This window comes from Danio rerio, chromosome 16, assembly GCF_049306965.1.
Source record: "Danio rerio strain Tuebingen ecotype United States chromosome 16, GRCz12tu, whole genome shotgun sequence".
Lineage (NCBI taxonomy): Eukaryota > Metazoa > Chordata > Actinopteri > Cypriniformes > Danionidae > Danio > Danio rerio.
Window position 1 is genome coordinate 57777551 of NC_133191.1, and position 25290 is coordinate 57802840.

Genomic DNA, 25290 nt, shown 5'->3' on the forward strand with positions numbered 1-25290 from the left:
AAAAATGTTATAATTTTGTGAAGAAACAACCGTGTAAAACAACATCTGTTAATGAACAGTTTCTGTATTTAGTGATTCACAAGTGTTTATTTCCGGTTCTGAACGCATTATGGGATGTTGATCTCTGCTCTGTCCACTTTTTATGTTGAACATTCAACTCTACAGTTTAACAAAGTGGCTTTTATTGATGTTTTGGTTGTTTGAAATATTATAAGATATGACATCTAGAGGAAATAAGTCTTTAAAATAACAGAAAATGTTCTGCCAGTTTACTACAGGGTTTCTGTAGTGTAATAAACAACACCAACCCAGGCGTTATATCACTTAAAAAAAGGGCTCTCAAACTTAATTAGCGTTGTTGGGAGACGATCGCAAACTAAAGAGTGGGGTGGAGGGGTTAGGGTGTTGCGGGCCGGAGGGAGGAAGAAGGTCGGCAGTTTCAGACCCCTGCCTTAAACTAATAAAAATGTTCATAAAAGTCACTTTTTCACAAATTTTTCAAGGTTAAAAGTTGTTGGAAGCAAGATCAAGGTCATAAATAAATAAGGGGAAAAACATCAATCACAAATTATGGAAAACTGCTAATTTACGGATATTTTTTACAGTCAAGTTCAATTAGAAAAAGACACATTACATAGAAATAGTAGGTACATAAGTTATCACTGGGGTGGCACCAGGGTAAACTGACCTAAAAGGTCCATATTAATACCTCAAGGGTACATATTAGTACTTTAAAAAGTACAAAATGGATATTCTATTTATGCCAAGCCCTAAAACCCAATCCTCACAGTAATGTAAATACAGTCATTAGTATTATTCATATTATTTTTGATTAAATTACCCATTAAATTGTATTTTATTAATGTGTCTTTCCACCCCAATTCTATTCCCAAGCCTCACAGTGTTTAAAACAGTCATTATACAGAGTATTATTCATGTTATTTATTAAATTAACCATAAAATGTATTTTATTAACGTGTCTCCTCACCCCAATTACCAACCCTCACAATATTGTAAAAACATCCGTATATCGAGTATTATTCTTGTTATTTAATAAATTACCTATTCAATTGTATTTTCACCTTCACAGTATTGTAAAAACAGTCATTATACTGAGTATTATTCATATTATTTATAAATTACCCATTAATTGTATTTTATTAACATATACCCCACCCCAAACTCTTAACCCAACCATCACAGTAATGTAAAATATGTATTATTGTAGTACAGTGTCACAAAAATGATGCTCTATTGATGTATTGATGCCAGTGTGATATATATATATATATATATATATATATATATATATATATATATATATATATATATATATATATATATATATATATATATATATATATATATATATATATATATATATTCAGGTTGTGGGCGTGGTTATAATGACATGGGTGTGGCATATGGATTGTGGGCTGGATCGTAGGTGGGATAAACGTATTGCGGGCGTGGTTAAGACAGAACGTGGGCGGTGTATATCGTCTGTAGGCGTGGCCTGTGTCCGCGTGCGAGTCTCCAAAACCATATGGCATGTTGTTGAGTTTTGTCGCCCGACACATCAACTCGCTCGTTCACTTTCGCCTTCAAGGAGCAAGGAGTTTATTTTAAGTAGTCTTTTTGAAGTTTTTGAGGATGCACAGCTCTCAGAAGGACACCACATACACCAAGATCTTCGTCGGAGGTCTTCCTTATCACACCACAGACTCCAGCCTCAGGAAATACTTCGAGGTGTTTGGAGAAATCGAGGAGGCAGTGGTTATTACTGACAGGCAGACTGGCAAATCCAGAGGATACGGCTTTGTAAGTCTGTCAACAGCTGAAATAAAAAAAATACTATAGTATTTGCTGTAAAATACTATTGTGTTTTTGAATAATTTCATAGTAAAGTACCTGAATATCAACTAGTTGCTGCGATTTTATAGTTGCTATGGTGAATACATTACTAGCCTATTAGCAGTAAACAAATTAACTAGCCTGTATACGTTATTTTTAACCTTTTATCTTTCTTTCTATACCTTTCAGATCTTGTAAGTCAGTGTGTTTTAAAATGTGTGTAAACTATTTACTGATGTCTGCTGCTATTAAATGACCGGGGGCCAGGCAGGGGCCACTTGTACTTTTAGGGGGCACACTATAACATCTCAAACCACTTCAACAATTATTCGAAGTACATTTTTTCATGCTATTCCCTTCATAAACCAGCTAATTAAATTAACTTAAACTCAAAATAATATTCCATTTTCATTTATAATTAATTTATAGTTGCTATGGGGAATACACTACTAGCTTATTAGCAGTAAACAAATTAACTAACGTTATAGCCTATAGTAATAAAGAAATTACTGGAGACTGGGTGATAAGTTAGTTAGTAGTATAAACCTTTTTTAACTTTCTCTATCTTTGAGATACTGGTGTCTGCTGCTCTTAAATGACATCGGTATTCTCTCTACAGGAGTAGTGAAATGTCACCCCATAGTCTGGGTTAGTTGTAACAAACATATTGAGGTAAAATTGGTTTTATATTCACAAATTAGTTCGGTGACATCTTGTGACATGCTCGCTATATTGTCTAACATGGTACTTTTTGTATTTTAACTTAACTTTACTGCCTTTATTGTCTACTAGTGTGAATTTATCTTTGGCTTCAGCACACACTTACATTAGGTTTCACATCAGTTCTAGACCTGAGTGACTGGTGGGGCCGGACAGGGGCCACTTGTAATTTTAGGGGGCACACTTGAACATGCATAACAAACTACTCAATTATTCAAAGTCATTTTTTTCATGCATCACTCTGCAGTCTTCATAAACGAGCTAAATAAATCACTTAAAATAATCTTCTATGTTTATATTTCTTGACAAGTGATTTTGTATTGTAGTAGGTTAACACATTTTTAACATCCAAGTACATCAAGGCACATTTTTACACCTGTAAACTTTAACAGATCCAGTTGTAGTCAATTTATTTTGCCCTCCCATTAATTTAATACAATGTTTCCCAAGTGATCTATAACAAAACGAGGAGATTTTCATAGTATTTCCTATGAAACAAAACTAATTCTTCTCGAGTCATATTAAGTCTTATTTCTTATAGTTTGTCTTGAATAAAAGCAGTTTTACATTTTTTAAAGAACAATTTTAAGGTCTGTATGATTATTAGCCTCAAGAAATATTTAAATTTTTTGATTGTCTACAAAACAAACCAGTTATACAATAACTTGACTAGTTATTTCAACTTTCCTAGTTAACATAACCTAGTTAATCTGAATACTTCATTTAATCTGAACTCTCTTGCAAAATAACTAGTAAAATATTATGCACTCACTGTCACCATGAGAAAGACAAAAGTAGCTATTAGAAATTAGTTAAACTATTAAGTTTTAAGAATGTGTTGTAAATAAATCATGTGTTGAAGACTCGTGCTTCATGTCACAACTAAAAGCAAAAATAAATAAAGGCAAAACTAAATGAGCTGAATATGACTTACATGAGCGTGACTGAAAACTACATTTAATCAATGTTTTACATCTGTTCTCCGGTACTTGCAGGCTGTTTGTAAATTCAAGACTGCATTTCCTAACGTAAAATGATGTACACTCAAAATCAGATTAATAATAGCCTATGCATAGCCGAGGATGTCCTATATTAAATGTTTTGAAATCGCAATTGGAAACAAAAGTTGAATATTATCAACAGTGGACGTTTTGATAGCTTTTCACAACATGAACATGACTGAAGTTGAATTTTTTTACTACCTGTGTCAATTTGGGGCTTAATTTCTAACAAATGTGGGAAACTGATGTGCGCTGCACCGTCACTGAAAAAAGTCAAGCAAAAGCAAAGAGAGCAAGACACCGAGAGCATGCGAGAGAGGTCTCAGTCATATCTCGACAGTCTGCTACTTGATGGCTAATCTCGTATCTCTGTGGCATTTTAGCTGTGACACAAAAATATGCGTCCAAATTAGAGCAGCTAATTAGAGAATTCTGGCTAAAATTAGACTTTTTTTAATTATTTATTTATTTATTTTTATTTTTTTGCGTAAAATAAAGATCAGGATTTTATCACAATTCTGTAGATGTAAAATAAAGGTTAATATGATTCTGCGATTATTATTGTTTTTTCTCAAACACATGGTAAAACAACAATAAGAATATTAAAGCTGCAAGCAGCGATGAAAGGGACCTCGCACCCGGGCTCACCACCGCACGGTGGTCTCAGGATGACCAAGAACAGCGAACAACATTAATTTAAGCCAATATATATAAAGAACCTGAGAAAATCACAGATTTATGCCAAACTTCCTTCTGTCAGCAGGTGGCGCTATAACTGTGACTCAAGATTGGCATGTAGATGCCTTCAGTAGAGGAATGTTATTAACCATGTGAATTTTCAGGCAGATCGGACATTGTTTGGCTGAGTTATAATAACTTCCTGTTTCGTGGCAAATCGTCGAAGTTTGCGAGGCAGCCACGGACACGCCCCTCTACGAAAACTCTAGATCTTCGCAATTTAACACCACCATGCCTTAGATGAAAAAAGCCAATTTTGGTGTTGATCGGATAAAATCCCTTGGAGGAGTTCGTTAAAATACAACGCCTGGAAATGGCAAAAACACCACTTTTTCGCTGCAGAAAGTCAAAAATATTTGACTTCCTGTTGGGTTTGAGATTCTGCTCCAAGAGACTTTTTTGAAGGTTTTGTTGTGTTTGAGGTGTGTGCCAATTTTCATGTACGTGCGTGATTCGTAGCTCGGGGGCCAGTCTGTCAAATGTGCATAGGTGGCGCTGTCGAGTCATTTTGCCACGCCCACTTCCGAAACCCATAACAAATGTACATTTTTGCGACTTCTGAGGCGTGTGCAAAGTTTCGTGAGTTTTCGGGCATGTTTAGCCCCTCAAAATCGCGATTCATTGGGAGAAGAAGAAAAAGAAGAATAAGAAACAGAGCAATTCCAATAGGGCCTACGCACCATTCCGGTGCTCTGTCCCTAATAATAATAATAATAACAATAGTAATAATAATAATAATAATAATAATAATAATAATAAAAACTGAGCAATTCCAATAGGGCCTACGCACCATTCCGGTGCTCTGTCCCTAATAATAATAATAATAACAATAGTAATACTAATAATAATAATAATAATAAAAAACTGAGCAATTTCAATAGGACCTACGCACCATTCCGGTACTCGGTCCCTAATAATAATAATAATATTAACAATAATAATAAAAATAATAATAATAAAAAACGAAGCAATTCCAATAGGGCCTACGCACCATTCCGGTGCTCTGTCCCTAATAATAATAATAATAACAATAGTAATAATAATAATAATAATAATAAAAACTGAGCAATTCCAATAGGGCCTACGCACCATTCCGGTGCTCTGTCCCTAATAATAATAATAATAACAATAGTAATAATAATAATAATAATAATAAAAAACTGAGCAATTTCAATAGGACCTACGCACCATTCCGGTACTCGGTCCCTAATAATAATAATAATATTAACAATAATAATAAAAATAATAATAATAAAAAACGAAGCAATTCCAATAGGGCCTACGCACCATTCCGGTACTCGGTCCCTAATAATAATAATAATAACAATAATAATAATAATAATAAAAAACTGAGCAATTTCAATAGGACCTACGCACCCTACGTTTTGGTGCTCGGCCCCTAATTATGTGTAGGTCTACTGGTTTCTATAAATATTCTACTTATAATAATTCTGATGTTGAATTATGTTTCAGATATAGGCCTATGCTTGCAATCTGTCACTGACAACATTATTAGACCATTTAATTGACGGGTAAAATCAACATTATACAGGCTAGAGTAGTTATACTGACACTGTAAACATTTATTTTCATGCACAACTGTGTGTTCGCTATGAAAGAAAAAACATATCAAATGCTTGCCGCAATCATAACTCTAAAACGCGATATGATTATTTAAATGATGTGCATGCTTTCAGTTTCATTTTCACTGCTAAGTGCTGTTCATACTTCACGCGCGGCTCCCAAATGATCACTCTGTGCCACAAACTGAATATTATTTACAACTTTATTACCTGCTACTCACAGCCTATGCCGGTTCTGTTCACTAAAGTAGACGCGCGCACGTCTATCATTTAGTAGGGCGCGCGCCCTCTATGTGGTAACAGCTCACGGTCAGCAGCTCACATCACGTGTGATTTTCCGGCCGCGAAAACAGCATTATATGAATACAAAAATGACATTTTAAGGTGAATTATACCTTATAAATACTGTATGTGACTCATTCAACATCATTTGGAGGTGTCCATGTCACTGAGCAATGTATGTGAAAGAATGAAAAGACTCGTACAGCCGCCTTTTCCTCTCTCCTGAACTTGAAAATATGATTGTAGAATCGTAGAAATGCTGGATTAGGATCGTCTAGGGGTCAAATCGAGATCGCGATCCTTTTAATGATTAATTGTGCAGCTCTAGTCCAAATTTAGGGGGTGGCCAGAGGGGGGCCTAGCTTGTTGACACGAGGGCAGCTGCTTGGGCAAAAAAGTGCTACATCATTGCACTAAGTAGACAATACAATAAATAAAACAAACAAAACAGTTAAGAACAAACAATTAAGAACATACATTGTGTACAGAATAAGACTGCATATAAATATAAAATATAGAAAGCACAGCACATAGTCAGGTGCTAATGTAGTAATGTTATGCCATTAGCACTATTTAATTGACTGTGAATAATGCTGTACTCTGATAGTCATTGGCTCCTTATATAATCTCACGGTCGTGAATTTGCAAAGAATATTGTTGTGAAATAATTGTTAAAGAGAAAGTCTAAACGTGGGAATAAAAAACTAACTGTACCTCAATAGGTAAAGCTGATGTTATATTTGCACATTCAGACTTTCTCCTTTATACTGTAATTTTAGAAAAGTATCATTTGCAACTTTTCACAGCTTATAAATAATATCTTCTGGAGAAATTTTTATTTTGGCTAGAATAAAAGCAGTTTATTAGCTACCTAATATTATTAGCAATATTAGTTTTGGATTGTCTCCAGAACAAACCACTGTTATACAATGACTTGCCTAATTACCCTAACTTTACCCTAATTACCCTAGTTAAGCCTTTACATGTCACTTTAAGCTGAACACTAGTGTCTTGAAGAATATCTAGTCTAATATTATTTACTGTCATCATGAGAGAGAGAAAATAAATCAGTTATTAGAAATTAGTTAACACTATTATGATTAGAAATGTGTTGAAGAAATCTGCTCTCCTTTAAACAGAAATTGGGGGTAAAAATATACCGCAGGGCTAATAATTCTGATGTTAACTGTATATAAGAGCATGACTAAATCATTTTATCTTTATGTTTTTTTCTGGTGTTCAGGTGACGATGGCTGATCGGTCTGCAGCAGAAAGAGCCTGTAAGGACCCGAATCCTATAATAGATGGCAGAAAAGCCAACGTAAACCTGGCATATTTGGGGGCAAAACCACGGATCCTGCAGCCAGGTAAATAACGTCAAAATAAGACAAATCCTTGAGAGTTTTTTTATTGTAAGGGTGGCACAGAGGCTCAGTGGTTGGCACTGTTGCCTCACAGTAAAAAGGTCCCTGATTTGAGTCCTGGCTTTGCCAGTTGGCGTTTCTGTGTGGAGTTTGCATGTTCTCCCTGTGTTGGCGTGGGTTTCCTCCGGGTGCTCCGGTTTCCCCCACAGTTCCAACACATGCGCTATAGAGGAGTTGATCAACTGAATTGGTCATAATGCTGATTCATGTTTGGAGGAGTACATTATTCTCAACATGGATTTCATTTATTCATTCATTTTCTTGTCGGCTTAATCCCTTTATTAATCCGGGGTCACCACAGCGGAATGAACCGCCAACTTATCCAGCAAGTCTTTACGCAGCGGATGCTCCTCCAGCCGCAACCCATCCCTGGGAAAAATCTACACACACACTACAGACAATTTAGCTTACCCAATTCACCTGTACCGCATGTCTTTGGACTGTGGGGGAAACATGAGCACCCGGAGGAAACCCACGCGAACGCAGGGAGAACATGCAAACTCCACACAGAAATGCCAACTGAGCCGAGGCTCGAACCAGCGACCCATCGACCTTCTTGCTGTGGGGCGACAGCACTACCTACTGCGCCACTGCTTCGCCCAACATGGATTTTTAAATGGTAAATCCTTGAGAATTGACAGGGTGAATATAGTAGTACATGCAAATGTTTAACACCAGGATTATTTATGATATGCAATATATAAAAATACATGCACTCTTGAAAGTTTAGCAATGACAAAATTCAACAACAAGCTTTAGGCCCAATCCCAATTCTACCCCTTAGTCCTTCCCCTTACCCCTACCCTTCGTTTTGCTCGTGCATGCCAAGGGGTAAGGCTGTCCCAATTCTCTTTAGCCTGAAGGCGAAGGGCTAAGGGGAAGGGGTGAATAGCCCTTCTAGTGAATATTTTTTAGGATCACACTCAAAACCAAGGGGTAAGAAAATTTCCCAGAATACACCAGCCACAAAGGAAGTATTGATGAACCCGGAAGTCAGGAGATCCACAAATTAGTATTTGTTTGTCATCATTACGAATTTTTACGACAAACAAACACATGTTTATATATATTCATAACCGCGTTCGTATTTTACCCTCATGGTTTTTTTAAAAAACGCAAAAAAAAAAAAAAATGCTAAATTTTGTGATGTATAATCCCTAATCATAACTCCTGTACAGCAGCTCCACAACATTCTGACACTGGATGACACTGGAATACCCTGTCAGTAAAGTCCAGTGTCTGTGAATTGAACAGTGTCTGCTATAATGTTAATGCTGTTTTCGTGTGTTTATACAGATGAATATGGCCACCGTGTTAAAAACACAGTGGAGTTATGATCTTATTGCCACATTAGATCATTATGATAACATAATATAAGCCTTCAGTGATTTCCTGAAGATTAATACCAAAAAATAACACAACTGCAATAACTCCAGCAGTCGCCATCATCTGATCTCATATGAAGCAAGAGATGGTGAGGACATATGATGAGGTGTGCATCTGCTGTAGTGCTGGCCCAATTCTTAAGGGTCAATTTTGAAGCCCTTCCCCTTCATCCGCGGTTGTAAGGGTACAAAAATAGAATTGGGATTGGGCCTTAGTTAATGTGCCAATTATGGTCATTGCATGGGATTTTCTTTTATAATATTAAAATGAAATATAATATAAAATGAGCTCGTCTTTTTCCTTCAGGATTTTCTTTTGGAGTTCCTCAGATACACCCTACGTTTCTTCAGCGGCCTTATGGGTGAGTTTGACAGCTACTGATGACTTTAGTGTTTAGTTTCCTTAATTTTCGTTTACTTTCTCTTATTTAAAACATATTATTTCAAATTTCTGTCATCTAATTTTTACCATTTTCGTTTTGAAAAGGTGATTATTTTTGTCTTTAATGCTTTCATGTGTCAGACTAAATGTGTTTTAAGCTGTGTTTTGATATGTTAACAAAAACTAAATCTATAGTTTTTAGTAAAGGAGCAAAATTTGCAAATACTTTAAGACTTTATCAGTGTTTTTTTTTACAATTACTCTTGAAGACATGTAAAATATATCTCATGATCAGTGAGCAAGTATTTATTCTTTGGTTTCATTTAAACGTACTGCAAAAATCATATACTGTACATTTAGAGTTTTTTGCCATCTAAAATGACTGATTCTGTGGTGGTTTTTCTCAAAAATTGCAGTAATATTTGCAAAATTTGTTGCATACATTTGCACATAATATACACAGACAACAATATTGTAAAATTAAATAACTTTTTAGATCTCATGAACCATTGGGATTTGTATTTTTATATGTAGAGAAACGTACTGTCAAAAGTATTTTATTTTGATTGATTTATTTTTACAGACAGTTTTTTGTTTATAAAAAAGTATTTAATTAAGATTTATTATTAATTTATTATTATTAGTAATAATTTATTAACAATTTATATGAAGTAACATTTATGGTAACACTTTAAAATAATGCTCCATAAGTTAATGTTTTCCCAGAGATGGGTTGCGGCTGGGAGGGCATCCTCTGCGTAAAAACATGCTGGATAAGTTGGCGGTTCATTCCGCTGTGGCCACCCCGGATTAATAAAGGGACTAAACCAAAAAGAAAATAAATTTAGTTAATGTTATATATATTAGATATATTAGACATAATCCGTTGCATAATAATATCATCATTGTATTCATTTTTTTGGTAAAATCTTTATTTACGTTACATATGTGAGCATGGGTCACGAGTTAACACGACTCCTAAGACACAGGTACACATGAGTCTACAACTAAGAAAAAACATGGTTTGCGCAACTGATGAAGCATCGTTTAGTCATTGAGAGCTATTCTATCAGCGGGAGAGTTTGTAGAAACACGTTAACGCGAGTACAGGTAACTAAACAACATGTAAACATGTTAACATCGATGGAAACATGTCAACACGGGTCCACAACCACAGCAAAGCATGTTTTGATTGACTGTGTAATTCTGAGTAGCTCAGTTAGATAAGTTGATTGATGCGTGAGCTGAGCCTTTTCACTACACGGGTTCAAATCCTGTTGAAGGCGTAAATTCTAATTATTTTTTAGATTTATTTTGGTTATGTACTGTTCTGCTACACAGATATTAAAATCAATAATGCACACAATGACACTGACACCAAGTAATAAGAATCTTTATTTGGTATGGACATGTTTTGTTGCTGTTAAAAAGTGACGAATCTGCCAATCTGCAAACGTGAATAGCTTACATCTGGAAAGGGACACTAGTTAACACGGTCACCAGTTAAACCGTAACACCGGAACAAATTGCTCCGGGACTGAGTTTGGCCCACGGGCCACTAATTTATTAGCCCTGCCATAAAATAACTTAATAAAAAAAGCTGCATGCATGTTATATAGTCAAGTAGAAAGGAATTATCATATCATATATCACCTTTGTTACAAAATATCCCATTGTCATTAGTGTGTATTTCTGTCTCATATTGTTCTTCTTGTTGCAGAGACAGCGAGGATGATCATTCTCCATTACTGTATCCTCCTCCTTTCCGCCAGGTCATGAGGTGTGTGTTTGCGTGTGTGTGTGTTTCTTTCCTGTACACTCTTCATCTGTGTATTCCTGTCAATGTAACGTGTCTCTCTCTGATCTGACAGGCTTTGGGTTAACATTACCTAAGAGAGGTCAACCAGTCAGAAATCAAAAGTAGACTCAGACACGTACTCTCTCAAAGACACGGTGATTAGTTTGCATGGACGTTGGTGTTTTGTTTTGTTTTTTTGGTTGGAGAGTAGCTCTTGTGTGCGTTTGGACCTGTCTGAAGTGCTTTTCCTAGCTAAACCGTGTGCTTTTTATTTGAATAGGAGTGGGTGTATGGTAGGACGTGGGGTTGGTGGGTGCTGGAAACGTCTCGTTCTCCATTTGATGATTGTGCACAGCTTGATTTGTACTGTTTTGTTAGTCTTTTGAACAGGGGTTTCAGTGTTTTTGGTGTTGAAGGGCGCCAACCAAACAACTCACAGCTTGCATGTTGCAGTGGATCTCATGTGTTCTTTGGTTTTTACTAATGAATCCTTTGTATTTTTCTCATTGTTGTAAAATTTGCAGGTATTTCGGCGACAATTCTGTATGTTAAAAGACACCTAGTTTACCCCTTTTTTAAGATTTAATATTGATATTATGGTTCTTCTGAGTGTGCCAGTTTAGGTTCAGTTCAACACACAGATTTGTTTATTATAATGTGTTAAACAGTGTTATTTTATTTATTTATTTATTTATTTTGAGGGGGGGAGGGTACACAGCTCGCTGTTTTAGGGGTGTGTTGAAATTAAATAAAATTAGTTTCAAATTCCCGCCCAACATAACAAGGGGGTGGAGCCAAGAGCTCCCCCGCTCTGTGTTTGGCAACAGACAGGCAGACAGAGAGGATCAGCATTCAGCTGTACATGCACGACCCGGACACAGACCAAGCAGAGAGTACACAATCATTTGTGTCTGTATAGTTTTACAGCCAACTGTGTGCTAGTTTAAAGTGCCGAGCTTGTACACAGAGACTAATAACCACACACACTGAATTAAAGGGCCATGTAACCCCCTCGTTTCAGCAGGGTGTTTTCACACCTCTACTTTGGAAAAAGTCAGAAAAGTGGGCGTGTCCAGCTCTGTTTAGGGGGGAGTGTCGGAGGAACTAAAGTGGGATGGTGTGGGAGTGTCTATTTGGGCACGCGCGAGTTTCAGAGTCAAAATAAACACAGGATAAAGTGATGGTGTTTAACCTACATGGACATCTGTAGTCGAATTATTTGCCAAATTATTAAATGTTGGACTTTAACTGCAGTTTGGCTCTTTCATTCAGGGAATTCATTCATGCCCCTCGCGACAAACGAGATATTTGATTCGAGGAGCTGCTCTAAGCGTGTATTTTTCATGCAATGTTTGATACCGCACGGCGAATGAGAGAAAAAAAAACTCTGCATTTCCCGGAAACTTAGATGCACACGGCAGGTAGCGTCAGAAAGCCGCGTGTGTTATTCTGGTCACAAAATGCAGTGAAAATCCTACACGAGGTTAAAGTTTGGTTGTGGTGCTAACATGTTTACACTCAGTGCAATAGTTAACTTAGTTCGATACGAACAAACTGAATAAACAACCAGGGCACTGGTCGCTCACTTACCAAATCTGTAGAGACAGGACAATCACCAGCAACTAGAGCCACGTCTTTATTAAGAGGAGACTACAAGCGAATCCAGATCTCAGCGTTTGCAGATGAGAACAGCTCTCAGGTAAACAATAATCCTCCTTAGACACGTAAGTTATTGTTGTCGAGCGTCGCGTACACTGTTAATCCACACGTGACTCCAGCTGAGCTCTCACAGAGAGAAAATGAAAACAAAACTGAACTGCAGCAAACTATAAAAGCAACACTTCACGCTTGTTTTGCCAACACAACGTGGCGTCTCTGTCGTCTAAACACTGTGACAGTAATGAATATTAATGAAGTTGCACAATAGAGCGCGCTGATTGGTTTAAACCAAGCTTTACTCATGCATTAATGCAGCACACTGTAAGACGTAATAAGACTCACTCTGGCACAGACGTCCAGTCTGTACGCTGGAATACACGCTATTATATCATGGCCGTGACGCAGCTTCAAAAATTCGTTTCAAACTGGAAGTACGAATTTACTTGAAATAACACAAAAACAACCAATTTACACTTTTTAGTGAAATATAGGTGTCCTAATAGTGTTTTTAGCTGTGTGGGACACATATACGACTGTCAACAGCTCAACACATGTGTTTTGGTGTTTCGTGACCCTTTAACTTCGATTGAGGCACTGGATGCGCCGCTCAGAGCCTCGACACTGCACACCAGACACGCACATTCGCTTGTTCTTTAAAATGAAACTATTCAGATGGCGCTCTGTGGCGCAACAGAAATATGAACAGTGTCCCGAATCATGGCTGGGCGCCGCAGACAGCTGCCGACTTGAAACGCCGTTGTGTGTACCCTGATAGAAACCTATGCTTAGAATTCTAAAATGCATGGTGCTGTGCATCGCCAAACGGCGCTTCTGGTGTGCGACCTGCAGGCAAGTTCGTTATATTATTTCCAATGGTGCGACACTCACGGGAGGCAGCGCGCTCGCACTTTCCAGCTGCACCTAGTTAAGATCACAGGGAGCTTCTGTGACCGCGAAAAATGCAAATAGCCGACCCTGTCTACTTCTTTCCACAACATCGACGAACATTATTACAGTTACAAACAACAATTCTGCTTAGAGCAATCATGTGGTGAATGTTGATCTTGTGTTGAGCCCGATGAGCCTTACATCTAAAAACAAAGGTGTTCCTTGGGATATCGCTTTGACTCACATGCTGAAAATGACAGATGTGAAACAACAAACTGAGCATATGGTGACACACGCCTGTCAATCAATATTGGTAGGCGGGGGGATCGCACTCCTACCTCAAGTTGCAGTCGATCTAAAAACCGTTCCAATTGGTCCACCGTTTTATGTTGTTAAATTGAAAAAAGGTGTGTTTATATCAGCCCAATATGACGGTCTGTACACTATATCTACACATGTCTGTCCAAACAGCTTGAAAAGTAGATTTTTCACTAAAGGTGCTCTTTAAGTCTTAGAAGGGACTTTTAATAGAGTGTAAAATGCTTATTGATCCGCTAACAAGCATAATAATACACCTCAAACACAAATATTGGGCAAATTAATCATTCTGTTATTATTGAATTGCACTATGCATTGCAGTTATGCTGTCAGTAATTGGCCTACACATTTCATACAAGCTTTGCATTACAGTTGCGTCATACATGGCACAATTACCTTACACATACATGTACGGTAGTATTGGATTGCATATATTTATGCATTTAAGCAATGCATTGTATATCTTTACACATTGACGCATTGCCTTTCATGTCATTACTAACTAAAGCGCTGCTTTACATACCATTACATGTTATATATGGCGATGTAAATTCAGCAGTTGCGTCATGCATTGCAAACAAACATTGCACTACATTGTCATTACACAATAAAGCATTGTATATCTTTATGAATTAAACAATTTCATCATACAATCATTACACAATAAAGCAATGCATTGCATATGGCAATGCAAATTCAACAGTTGGATAATGCATTGCATTGGGAATTCAAACAAACATTGCATCACGCTCTAAAGCATAAAGCATTATGCCCTGGATTATTTTATTTGGCACTATAAATATTACTTTATTTCGCATTGCACCAATGCATTGAAGCTCATTTTATTCACCATTTCATTATGCATTGGGTTGGTAATACATTTCAGAATGCATATAATATTATATAATGCATATAATACACATCAACGTGTGACAGCAGAAAGATTTCGATCATGCGCTGATGTAAACAATATTCTTGACTGTGATAAAACTGTATTTTATCTTTTTCTAGGAAGATTCAGCGAACTCCTACTAATACCTCAGTGGGCTGAAAAATATGGATTGATTCGCTAACAAGCATAATAATACATCTCAAACACAAATATTGGGAAAAACGGAGCATTACAATTAAATTCATTTGTCAGTGCGTTGCATTATGCTGCTAATAACTGCACTATACACACTGCATACAAGCATTCTACTATGTGACCCATTACAAATTGTGCTGTGCATTGCATCATATTCAAACATGCATTGCATATCATTATGCATTAAAGCATTGCATTACATATCATCACACATTACACTCTGTTACATATAGTATTATGCACTGAATTATTTCATTTCGCACTACACTACGCATTGCACAAATGCATTGAAGCATTATTGTATTCAGCATTGCATTATGCATTGCTATAGTTATACACATAATACATGTCAGTATACGTATAATAATACATAATACATACAGTTGAAATCAGAATATTAGCCCCCCTGTATATTTTCTTCCCTAATTTCTTTTTAACAGAGATTTTTTTTCAACACATTTCTGCACATAATAGTTTTAATAACTCCTTTCTAATGACTGATTTATTTTCTCTTTGCCATGATGACAGTAAATAATATTAAACTAGATATTCTCCAAGACACTTCTATACAGCTTTAAGTGACACTTAAAGGCTTCACTAGGGTAATTAGGGTAAAGTTAGGGTAATTAGGCAAGTCATTGTATAACAGTGGTTTGTTCTGGAAATCCAAAACTAATATTGCTTAAAGGGGCGAATAATTTTGACCTTAAAATGAGTTTGAGAACAACTAGGAACTGCTTTTATTCTAGCTGAAATAAACCAAATAAGAAAAAAATATTATAGGAAATACTGTGAACAATTCCTGAATCTGTTCAACATCATTTGGGGAATACCTGAAATAGAAAAAAATGTCACAGCAGGGTGAATAATTTTGACTGTATATACATGTAATACATATCAACATGTGATAGTTGAAAGTGTTTGATCATGCTCTGATCAGCAGTATTTATCTACATCTTTCTATTGACTGATCTGATAGACGGTTACTTCTGTCCTTCTAGGAAGATTCAGTGAACTCCTACTAATCCCTCAGTGGACTGAACTAATAGAACAGCTGCAGTGCTGAAACACAGCGGCATTCAGAGCCTTCAGGAGACGACAGGTGTTCAGAGACACCGGAGATCAGCCCACTGTTTCTGGGATTTGCAAAGTTCCTTAAATTAGCCCTGAACTCTGGCAAGCCCCAAATGTTCAGGACATGATGAAGGAAAATATGTTGCCGTCGCAGCTTAGTAACTCTGGGGTATTTTTAACAATGACAAGCTCAGGGTTAGACTGCCTTTTAGCCCAAGTTCATATTTATATATGCAGTGTTAATTCTCATCTGGGCTGTATTTCTGCACTGAAGTAGGGCTTGGTAGGATCTCTAAAATACGTTATGAAAATCAGTTATAGTAGTTATGGAAAGTTATTTAGACCACAGAACTTTTAAAAAAATGTTTTTTTTAATTGGCAAGTTTTTTTGCAAAATCTAAATTCAGATTAAGAACAGAAATGTGAATTCCAAGACAAAGAATTTGAGGAAAAATGTCAGAATTGCAGGTAGGGATGTAACGATTAACCTGACTCATGATGCAATCCGATTCACGATATTAATCTCATCATCTAATCACAACAGATGTCACAGTATAGTTGAACATCGCTCAACATCGAGAAATTCTGCGCTCGCTGATGTAACGTTAACTTACATTATGCTCATTATCCTCGGCCCGTTCTTGATTGTGATTTTGTAAAATGTCTAATAAACACAGCGAAAATGGACCTCAATAATATGGAGTCAGAAAAGACTCAAAAGTAATTCATGCAAAAGATACGATGTACACATGCGTAGCCAAATTCACATGCATAAAATCAAATTCACGTGCGTAAAATATTTATTTATATTCACACAAAAAATTCACGTGCACAAAATAAAAATACATTTTCATGAAATGCGTTTCACAAATGCAAAACACCATTTGCAAATGTATAAGAGTGTACAAAGAGTTTTGAATGTTTAAAACTTGCGAGTTCATCCTGAATGAGAATGTGCAAATCCTCTTTCACGTATGACTCCCCCTGGATACGTGTGTGTGTGTGTATTTTTGAGACTCTCCTGGCAGAGTCAGGGTAACTCGTACCTTTCAGCCAATCAGATGAGAACTGTAGTCGATGACACCCACTCTGTGCTCCATTTGCGCAGACTGTTCCTCTCCAGCATGGCGTACGAAGAAAGTCGCAGTCGCACTTTTTTTACATTGATTTATTTATTTGACCTTAGCCTCACTCTTTTTATCCATTATTTTGCAGCAGCTCAGCTCTTCTTATTTATTGTCTCGCAGCCCGATGAGCAAAATGTAGCCTGCAGGATGATGATGTGGATTAAGTATCATTCTGGCCACACAATCGTAAAATTAAACCCTAAAGTTAAACCTTAATTAAACGCCAACTGACCCAGCCGGCCCTCGAACCAGCGACCTTCTTGCTGTGAGGTCACAATTCTGAGAAAAGTGTCTGAATTGTAAGACATGAACTCATGAGAAAAAAGACATAATTGTGAGATCAAAAGATGCAATGTGCTTATAAATGTATTGAATAGTTGAAATCAACTCAACTCAACTCCATTGAGTGTGTGCTTTGCAGTGAACATTCAGATCAGATGTGTGTGTGTGTGTGTGTGTGTGTGTGCGTGTGTGTGACTTCAGAAGTGGGTTAAAGTGTTGTGCATGTGTGTTTCTGCTTTTACGAGGGCAGAAATAGCCGTAGTGCAGGCTGTTCTGTCACTCCCGCAGACTGACAGCGAGGACTGGGGACACTTTTAACTCCAGCACCTGTTGTTTGTGCACGTTTGTTCAAAACTCCCATTAAATCTGCCCGGCAACACCGATCTCAGAGTCTCAAAGGGGGAATTTTCCTGCAGTTGGTGCTGCTTGTGGATCACAAACTTTCTTGGGATTAAAAACATATTGAGTGATGATTGTGTCCGATTTCACGTTGGAAATTTTTGCCTTTAGAGCAAGAGTTGTCAGTATAATGGTGTTAAATGATTGACAGATGAATAAAGTTTCTCTTTCTTTCTTTTGTAAATAAAGAAATGTAAATAGAGGGAGACGAACAAAAAAAACAAACAGAGTGAATCGTCTAAATGACTAAAGTAAATGCATGAGTATGTGTGGGAGAGCGTATGAGTGTTTCCCATCAGTGGGTTGCGGCTGAAATGACATCCGCCACATAAAATGAATGCCAGAGTAATTGGTGGTTCGTTACGCTGTGAAGGACCATCATAAATCAGGGACTAAGCCAGTACTAAGATAGTAAGTGAGGGAGTGACTTTTGTATGATTTGCATTGTTATGCCTACAATGAGCTGCATCAATTCTTTGCGTTAATTCTTTGGAAATGGACTTTCATAGATTTTAGAGGAACCACAGAGTGTTGAGTTCTGAAACTCGCAGGATGTTTTACAGTATTGTGACCTTTTAGATGTCAAAAGATCAATTTTGCTCCCTTTCAATAATCCTCCTCATCAGTGAGTTAAAGTTGCCATGAGACAGAAGTTAAGATTGTCCTTTTTACTCTATCATGATGTACATCAACATAAACATGAGAAAAAAAGTATGGCAGGGCATGATTTTGTATTTAAGAACCATATGGATTGTTAGAAGATGTGTGTTTTGGGTGAAGAATGACGAATGGATAAAGGCAGAGCAGAAACGAGATACGCCCTGACATCCCGCTCTAAAGGACTGATAGACCCACCCCAAAGGACAGATAGTCCCACCCTAAAACACTGATAGCTCCACCCTAAAGGACTGATAGCTCCACCCTAAAGGACTCATAGCTCTGCCCTAAAGGACTGATTGCTCCACCCTAAAAGACTAATAACTCCACCCTCAAGCACTGATTGCTCCACCCTAAAGGACTAATAGCTCCACCCTAAAGCACTGATTGCTCCACCCTAAAGGACTAATAGCTCCACCCTAAAGCACTGATAGCTCCGCCCGAAAGAACTAATAGCTCCGCCCTAAAATACTGATTGCTCCACCATAAAGGACTAATAGCTCCACCCTAAAAGACTGATAACTCCACCCTAAAGGGCTGATAGCTCTGCCCTAAAAGACTGATAGCTCCTCCCTAAAGGGCTGATTGTTCCGCCCTAAAAGACTGGTAGCTCCGCCCTAAATGACTAATAGCCCCACCCCAAAAACCTGATAGCTCCACCCTAAAAGACTGAAAGACATGCCAAGAGACTGATATCCCCACCCTTAACAATGACTGACAGCCCCACCCTATACAATGACTGACAGCCCCACCCTAAAGGACTGATAGCTCCTCCCTAAAGAACTAATAGCTCCTCTCTAAAGGACTGATAGTCCCACCCCTAAAAGACTAGTTGCTCCGCCCTTAATAACTAATAGCTCCACCCTAAAGGACTGATAACCCTGCCCTAAAAGACTGATAGCTCCTCCCTAAAAGACTGATAGCTCCTCCCTAAAGGGCTGATAGCTCCTCCCTAAAGGGCTGATAGCTCCTCCCTAAAGGGCTGATAGCTCCTTCCTAAAGGACTGAGAGTCCTGCCCTAAAGGACTGATAGCTCCTCCCTAAAGGACTGATAGCTCCTCCCTAAAGGACTGATAGCTCCTCCCTAAAGGACTGATAGCTCTTCCCTAAAGGGCTGATAGCTCCTCCCTAAAGGACTGATAGCTCCTCCCTAAAGGACTGATAGCTCCTCCCTAAAGGGCTGATAGCTCCTCCCTAAAGGGCTGAGAGTCCTGACCTAAAAGACTGATAGCTCCTCCCTAAAGGACTGATAGCTCTTCCCTAAAGGACTGATAGCTCTTCCCTAAAGGGCTGATAGCTCCTCCCTAAAGGACTGATAGCTCCTCCCTAAAGGACTGATAGCTCCTCCCTAAAGGGCTGATAGCTCCTCCCTAAAGGGCTGAGAGTCCTGACCTAAAAGACTGATAGCTCCTCCCTAAAGGACTGATAGCTCTTCCCTAAAGGACTGATAGCTCCTCCCTAAAGGACTGATAGCTCCTCCCTAAAGGGCTGATAGCTCCTCCCTAAAGGGCTGAGAGTCCTGACCTAAAAGACTGATAGCTCCTCCCTAAAGGGCTGATAGCTCCTCCCTAAAGGACTGATAGCTCCTCCCTAAAGGACTGATAGCTCCTCCCTAAAGGGCTGATAGCTCCTCCCTAAAGGGCTGAGAGTCCTGACCTAAAAGACTGATAGCTCCTCCCTAAAGGACTGATAGCTCTTCCCTAAAGGGCTGATAGCTCCTCCCTAAAGGACTGATAGCTCCTCCCTAAAGGACTGATAGCTCTTCCCTAAAGGACTGATAGCTCCTCCCTAAAGGACTGATAGCTCTTCCCTAAAGGACTGATAGCTCCTCCCTAAAGGACTGATAGCTCCTCCCTAAAGGACTGATAGCGCCTCCCTAAAGGACTGATAGCTCTTCCCTAAAGGGCTGATAGCTCCTCCCTAAAGGACTGATAGCTCCTCCCTAAAGGACTGATAGCTCCTCCCTAAAGGACTGATAGCTCCTCCCTAAAGGACTGATAGCTCCTTCCTAAAGGACTGAGAGTCCTGACCTAAAGGACTAATAGACCCACCCCTAAAAGTCCTAAAAGAACACTACTGTATGGATCTAAACGTTCTCTTTGTCTTTTTATATTCGATGGCGCCTGTAACGCTGCATCATCAGCGCTGTGTTTCCAGCATGTGGTTCAGTGTGGATCTGCATAACCTGCTGATCTCCCGCAGTGTGTGTGTGTGTGTGTGTGTTTAACGTCTGCTCTCTGTGTCTCTCAGGATCCCTGCTCATTATGTGTACCCGCAGGCGTTTGTTCAGCCCAGTGTGGTGATTCCTCACGTTCAGGCGTCCTCCAGCTCTCCCGCAGCCGCTGCGACTCCGTATCTGGACTACAGCAGCGCGGCGTATGCGCAGTACACCACTGCCGCAGCAGCAGCCGCAGCGTATGAGCAGTATCCGTACGCCGCTTCGCCCGCCGCCACCGCAGGCTACGTCACCACCGCCGGCACCGGCTACGGCTACATGCAGCAGCCACTTGCATCTCCAGCGCCCGCAGCCACCGCCGCCACATTCGGCCAATACCAGACGCAGACAGAGCGCATGCAGTGAGAGACGCAGAGACTCATCTTCATCTTTTATGTGTAGTATTTAATATTTATTGCAGAAGGGAACTCAAGCATAATGCATCGATGTGGAGAATATTACGGGGAAAACCTTTTAGAGTGTTGATTCTGTCATTGCAACATCAAATTTGACTTATTTAGAGTATTCATGCTGTGAAATGCTCAAAATCTGGGTCATGTTTGGATTTAGAGATGAAATACTGCAATAACAGCAGTGCGCAAGAATAATAATGATAATGCTTTACATAATTTGCATTGATCATAGTAAAAGTATTCAATATTTATTACAGAAACAAAAGCTAAAGCTTATCAAACAGGATGCATCGTGTAGAAATCATCAGGAAAGACCTTTAAAGTGTTATTTATTTTCATTGACACGTAAAATTAGATTTGTTTTTAGTGTTGATAATTTATGCTGTGAAAAGGTTAATGGCAAAATAAATTTACAGCATGATGTATAACAATAAATGACGTTATAATAAGGTTTTCTATGTTATTAGCATTAATAATAATGATAGTATTCGATGTGTATTGCAGAAAGGAAATCAAACTTGATGCATCATTTGGAAAATATCGGGAAAGACCTTTATAGTGTTGTTTTTGTCATCGCAACAAATTTAGATTTTGGCAAAATAATACATGCATAAAAAAATGTAATTATACATTTTCGATGCAATTAGCATTAAAAGTAATAATAATGATAATAAAAATATGATATGTATTGCAGAAAGGAAATTAATCAGCATACATCATTTAGAAAACATCAGGAAAGACCTTTACAGTGTGATATTTTTCCATTGCAACGTAAAATTAGATTTGATTTTAGTGTTGATAATTTATGCTGTGAAAAGGTTAATGGCAAAATGAATTCACAGCATGATGTATAACAATAAATGAAGTTATAATAAGGTTTTCTATGTTATTAACATTAATAATGATCATATTATTTAATATGAAGCGAACAAATAAAATCAGACATGTGGCATTATTTGGAAAATATTAGTAAATATCTTTTATAGTGTCGTTTCTGTCATAACAACGTAGAACTTTGATAATTTATGTTGTGAACAGGTGGAAATCTGTATCATGTTTGGATTTAGAGGCACAATAATGCATTAACAGCAGTGCGCATGGATAATAAATCAGGAAAGGATTTTATAGTGTTATTTATTTTCATTGGCACATAAAATTAGATGTTGATTATTTATGCTGTGAACAGATAAATGGCAAAACAATAAATTCACAGTAGGATGCATAAAAATAAATGAAGTAATGATATGTTTTCTATGTTATTAGCATTCATAATAATGAAAGTATTCGATGTGTATTGCAGAAAGGAAATCAAACTTGATGCATCATTTGGAAAATATCGGGAAAGACCTTTATAGTGTTGTTTTTGTCATCGCAACAAATTTAGAATTTGGCAAAATAATACATGCATGAAAAAATTAGTGACATGATACATTTTCGATGCAATTAGTTTCAAAAATAATAATGATCATAATAATCATAGTATTTGATATGCATTGCAGAAATAAATTAAACAGGATACATCATTTAGAAAAGACCTTGCCAAATGACCTTAATAGTGTTGTTTTATCATTGCAACAAATTTAGAATTTAGCCAAATAATACATACAAATTAAATGGTACATTTTCGATGCAATTAGCATTAATAATAATAATGATAATAATAATAATAGTAATGAGAGTATTTGATATGTATTGCAGAAAGGAAATTAAACAGCATACATCATTTAGATTTTTATGAATGTTGATTATTTATGCTTTGTAAAGGTAAACGGCAATAAAATAATGAAATAATAATATGTTTACAATGTACTTAGCATTAACAATAACAGCAATATTTAATATGTATTGCAGAAGGAAAATTAAACATGATGCACCATTTAGAAAATATCAGGAAAGACCTTTATAGTGTTACTTTTGTTCATTGCAAAATGAAATTAGACTTTTAAATGTTAATTATTTATGCTTTGTACAGGTAAATGGCAATAAAATAAATGAAATATTAATATGTTTTTAAATAAGCAATAATAATAATATGATTTGTTAATGTGTCATTAATAAGTCATTTAAAAATATTGGGAAAAACCTTTATAGTGTTTGTTTTTTTTTTCATTGCAACATAAAATTAGATTTTTATTTTGATTATTTATGCTTTGAAAAGGTAAAATGCTAAATAATGCATTAACAGCAACATAAAAATATAAATGACATAATAAGTTTTCAATGGAATTACGATTAATAATAATAATAATATTATTTGATATTTACTGCAGAAGGGAATTTAAGCATGATGCATCATTTAGAAAATAACAGGATGACCTTTATAGTGTTATAGGTTTTCATTGCAACATAAAAGTAGATTTTGAAGTTTTGATTATTTATGCTTTAAAAGTTAAATGGCAATAAAATAAATGAAATAATAATAGGGTTATAATTAGCATTAACTGTTACAGCAATATTTAATATGTATTGCAGGAGAAAAATCAAACATGATGCATGATTTAGACAATATCGGGAAAGACCTAATAATAATAGTATTTAAAATGCATTGCAGAAGCAAAAGCTAAAGCTCATTAAACATAATGCATCTTTTAGAAAATATCATGACAATATTTTTATAGTGTTGTTTTTTTCATTACAATATAAATTTATACTTTTTATTTTGCTGTGAAAAGGTCACCAAACATCTTTTACCAAATATTGAGGAACATCATATGTTGTTTTGTCACTGCAACATGCATCATTTGTATTTATATTAAATAAAGCAACAATAATAACAACAATATTTAATATGTAATGCAGAAGGAAAATCAAGTGTAATGCATCGTTTAGAAAACACCTGGAAAGACCTTTATAGTGTTATTTTTTTCATTGCAACTTCAAATTTGACTTTTAAATTTTGATTATTCATGCTGTAAAAACATAAATGGCAAAATAATCCATTAACAGTAGCATGCATCAAAAATAAATGAAATAATAATATGTTTTCTATGTATGTAGCATTATTAATATTAATAGTATTTAAAATGTATTACAGAAATGGAAGCTAAAGCTCAGCGAACATGATGCATCATTTGGAAAATATCAGAAGAACCCTTTATAGTGTCATGTTTTTCATTGCAACATTAAATTATACTTTTTATTTTGCTGTGAAAGGATGAAAATCGGAATCATATTTGCATATAAGGTTAAAACAACAAACAGCAGGATACATGAAAATATATTGATTAATTAGTATCAGACTCACCAAACATGTTGCATCCTTTACAAACTATGGGGGGAAATCCTTAATAGTTTTGTTTTGTCATTGCAACATGCATCATTTGTATTTACATTAATTAATGCATTACCATTAGCATGCACAATACATAAATAGTGTAATAAGCATTTTTAATATCTTGAATTAATTATGATAATAATAGTATTTAAAGTTCATTACAGAAATGAAAGCTAAAGCTCATTGAACATGATGCATCATGTAGAAAATACCAGGAAAAACATTTGTAGTGTCGTTTTTTTATGGCAACATAAAATTATACTCTTTATTCTGCTGTGAAAGGGTGAAAATCTGAATCATATTCACATAAGGAGTTAAATTAATGCATAAAAGTCAATAAAATAATTAGTTTTGTACCAAGCTCATCAAACATGATGCATCATTTACAAAATATGTGGCAAAAAATAACCTTTATAGTGTCGTTTTCTTCATTGCAACATGCATTGTTTGTATTTACATTTAACACAAGCATTCATAATACATAAATGATATAATAAGCAGTTATATTATCTTGAATTAATCATGGTAATTATAGTATTTAATATTTCTTACTGAAGTGAAAGCTAAACTCATCAAACTTGATGCATCATTCTGCAAATATCTGGAAAAACCTTTCTAGTGTTATTTGTTTTGATTTCCACATGACAATGCTGATTATTTATGCTGTATTAAGACATTGAAATCTACTGCATTTAGTCATGCAATAAAAATTAATTCAATAATGTTTTCT

The 25290-nt window shown here is 36.6% G+C and overlaps 1 protein-coding gene across 2 annotated transcripts; it reads left to right on the forward strand.

Moving 5' to 3' along the window:
• The first annotated feature begins 1494 nt into the window (after nt 1-1494).
• Nucleotides 1495-22620, forward strand: rbm24b (RNA binding motif protein 24b). 2 transcript variants are annotated; one of them, XR_012391500.1, is made up of 6 exons: nt 1554-1821; nt 7422-7545; nt 9295-9349; nt 11090-11149; nt 11241-11322; nt 20909-22620. XR_012391500.1 is itself a non-coding variant. In NM_001328141.1 (5 exons), exons 1-5 carry the CDS (start codon nt 1654-1656, stop codon nt 21237-21239), a joined length of 738 nt encoding a protein of 245 aa, NP_001315070.1. In that variant the 5' UTR covers nt 1495-1653; the 3' UTR covers nt 21240-21354. The 2 variants fall into 2 exon arrangements, 1 of the variants encoding a protein (NP_001315070.1); NM_001328141.1 differs by lacking the exon at nt 11241-11322 and having other exon boundaries at nt 1495-1821; nt 20909-21354.
• The last annotated feature ends 2670 nt before the right edge of the window (nt 22621-25290 follow it).